The sequence below is a fragment of the Triticum aestivum genome, chromosome 1A, assembly GCF_018294505.1.
Source record: "Triticum aestivum cultivar Chinese Spring chromosome 1A, IWGSC CS RefSeq v2.1, whole genome shotgun sequence".
Lineage (NCBI taxonomy): Eukaryota > Viridiplantae > Streptophyta > Magnoliopsida > Poales > Poaceae > Triticum > Triticum aestivum.
The window spans coordinates 264,705,468-264,708,828 of record NC_057794.1 but is presented as its reverse complement, the minus strand read 5'-3'; the positions used below and the strand labels follow the sequence as shown (position 1 = coordinate 264,708,828).

At 40.5% G+C, this 3,361-nt stretch overlaps 1 protein-coding gene across 3 annotated transcripts in view; it reads right to left on the bottom strand.

Annotated features, from left to right (window-relative positions):
• LOC123045395 (UDP-glucose:glycoprotein glucosyltransferase) overlaps positions 1 to 3,361 on the bottom strand; it is a 22,342-nt gene that overhangs the window by 11,715 nt on the left and 7,266 nt on the right. For all 3 annotated transcript variants that reach the window (XM_044468459.1, XM_044468443.1, XM_044468451.1), the window contains exons 10-13: positions 2,399 to 2,551; positions 1,866 to 1,964; positions 1,622 to 1,756; positions 700 to 768 (exon numbers count right to left, since the gene is read on the bottom strand). In XM_044468459.1, coding sequence (XP_044324394.1) covers positions 700 to 768; positions 1,622 to 1,756; positions 1,866 to 1,964; positions 2,399 to 2,551 — 456 coding nt within the window. The remainder of the gene's footprint in view (positions 1 to 699; positions 769 to 1,621; positions 1,757 to 1,865; positions 1,965 to 2,398; positions 2,552 to 3,361) is intronic.

Sequence of the window (3,361 nt, the reverse complement as noted above, 5' to 3'; positions counted from 1 at the left end):
GAGCTCTGCAGGATGAGAGGACAATGGTGTTGGGGAGAGCACCAGCTGGGGATGAGCCTGGCCAGACAAAGCCAGCAGAGATTGGCGAGGCTAAAACAATGAAGACGGCGGAGATCGATCTGATGGTAGTGGCCAAAAAAACAAGCGGCGCAAGTGTAATGATGATGGTGGTGGGAGGAGCATCCGTGGCTGCCATCAGGAAACCTTAGGGCGGGAGAAAGCCCTAGTTTCCCTCTTATACCTGTTGAAGGATAAGTACATTGCCCGCTTTTTCCCATCAGTTATTCAGCCTGAGCTTTTGGGTGAACTGGCTGGTACCCGCGTTTAGACCTGACATAGCCACACATGAGAGGGGGTGTTGAAGTATAAGCGCAGTGCCCACCTTTTACCATCAGCTTGAACTTTTGGGTGAACTGGTTGGTGCATGCAATTCTACATTTCTACAATACCATGTTATAACTTATGAATAGCATTTTCATCCATTATGTGGCTCTAGACCAAAATGTATAAATGACACAAGGCATGTATGCAAGAAACCCCTTATACAATGGTGATCACACAGCTAATATACACGCGTCTAACAGATAGCAGCGCTGCGAATAATAAAAATGCACATAACCCAGCAACGCAAAAGATTATCAGCAGACAGGCTAGAATCGTTAAGCTTATAACTGATTCAAATTTGGTGAGCTAACTCACATCGCTTAGGAATTGGAATGCCAATTGTGTCGAGTATGTCTCCTTGATGTACAAGAAAAGCCTCATTATCTGTACAAAAGAAAATACATTAGTTGGGGGCGCGGTATGAATGGATAGGAGAGCAAGTTTTAGAGAATTATGTCACAGGAATAATGACGCTATGCAATTAAGTAGTCATAATCCAGTGTAAGTTTTAGAGAATTGTGTCACAGGAATATAACATAGATTAATAAGTTTTACACTGGCCCAATGTTCTTCCTTTCTAGTTACATGCTAAGTCCAGCATGTGCCATGTGCTGCACATGTGAAAATAGCATGCACGGAAATGGGATAGATTAGTTAGTTGATTAGATGGTTAAAGGGATAGGTTATTAGTTGGTTACAAAGTTATGCTTGAGAGTTTTGAGTGAGATCAAGTTCAGTCCTAAGGGATAAATCAAGCATGCCTATAATGGCTATGGCAACTTACAAGATCAAGCAAAAAGAATTATCCATATCCCATCTAAATTTCATCATCCCAGTTTAGTTTATCTCCTCATTCTATGAGGGTGTGTAGCCATCCTCTGCAAGGTAGTTATCCCAAATATCAAGTTTACACTAGTATCACCCTACAAGTGTAAGAAAGGAACCTATGTGAAGCTGGAAGACCATATTAATGTTGCTTTAATATATAGTATTATGATACAAATCCTTGCTGTGAAAAAGCTGGACATCATGATGATAATATGCAATCGAGTGTAATTATGTGCTTCTATTATTTCATGTACCCAAAAAGCACTAGTAATGACAAGGGCTAGAAAAAGAGAGGTAGAAATTGTCCCAGACATAGGTAGCAATGATGTAAAACCAATTTGCTGTTGTATACATCCAAGCAAAGAGCTCCCAACAAATCACAGTAATGAAATACAGAAAACATGATTACCAAAGTGGAAGTGTCTTCATCGCTCTTGGATCCATCATTTTCTTCAATAACATTTATGAGTCTAGAAGAGTACATTATGATACCAAACCTTACAGGGACACTATCTTGGTGCAGAGACAGGATTGTGTCAATGGTCTGTAAAGTTTCAAGTGAAATGGAAATACCAAGCCAATAAATGAGCACAGCATAAAGAGTGTGTGAAAAACAAATGCGTACTAAGAGAAAAGGTAAGAAAGAGACTAGCCTCTGCACCACAGGCTGAAGCTGGATCGAACACATACACAGCATGGAACAAATTTTTACGGATGTAACGCATCTGACCAGGGTACACTGGCATCAATAGCTACAAAGAAAGAAGTAAAAAAAGAAGAGATAATCATTAAAGATTGCAAGTAGTTATGTGATACAATTTAACCAGGGTATGGGGAGGAACAGCCAAATAAATGGTGTATTGCATAAACTACTTACAGTTAGAACCCCAACAGAGATAGTCAATGAACTTTTCCATAGATGGTAGAGAAAATTAAAAACGTAACAGCATTGCAACAAACCAATAGCAACCATGCTAGAAAAAATTGACGATAAGTGAAACCATGGCGATACTGCTGTTTAAGATATCTTATGGACAAGATTTAAAGACATACATGCAATTCCCTTATGCCCCTAAAGCATGAAAATAATATATTTGAATTCAAGTTCCTCATTTGACTTGCCACAGAAGCAACGGTCAAATGACAATCTCCGTTCAATATGTTGATAAAAGATAAGTGAACAGACCTCATTGAGGTTGCTTCGCCACCTTTTATACAAGGCATCTTCCTCCAAGTTATTAAGGTAGTGAACATGTGAAGACCGGAAGTCAACGCGGAATGAATTAGATTCTGCTGGTGGCGCTGCTGACAGGATCTTGCGGGCAGCACTTTGAGGCAACTGGAAGGCATTTGACAACAATAGCAAAGTAAATAATAGAACAAGCAGGAGAGCTGCCTGTTATTTCATTAAGTTGAAGGAAATGTACAGAGGAGAGGGCATAAAGACCCTCGCCTCAAACACACACGCCACACCCACACACACTGAAATAAGCTAGTAAAGGATTGTTACACAGACACAAATATACATGACCAGCTCGCCCAGGAGAAGGACTAAGTGTCTGGGGTGAGCGACCTTAGGAGCAGCTCACGGAGTCCCCAGGCACCAGCCGAACAATCACATGTTCAGAATAGAGGGATATGGCACATCTATTTAATCATTAGCTAGATAATATAATTCTGTTGACTCATAACACGGTAATAATCTAAAAGGTTGAATGTATTAGCATTTGGTAAATATTGGTTATAAAAGGACAGCTGCTGAAATGAAAGTGTCATTCGGATATCGCCAAGAAATACTCCATACAACCTAACTGTGGAGCAGAAATGCTCTGATAGCCTTTTATTTAGTCAAAATCAAATGCCGGAAGCTACGGTAAGAAAATGTATATAGACAGCAATGCTAAAAAGTATTTGTGGTATAAAGGTTCTAGAATGAGCAACAAAGGTGGAAGTATATAACCCACATATTTCATTCTGCATTTCTACTCGGCATTTCATGTGAAGGCTTCACAACTCACAAGAAAACTATAAGCGCATCTCCAACAGGCTCCCCCATTCCGCCCCTATTTGTCCGGTCCGGACAAAAAATGCCATTCAACGGGCTCCACCATTTCAGCCCGGGCAGTACGATATCCCATGTCCAGTCCCA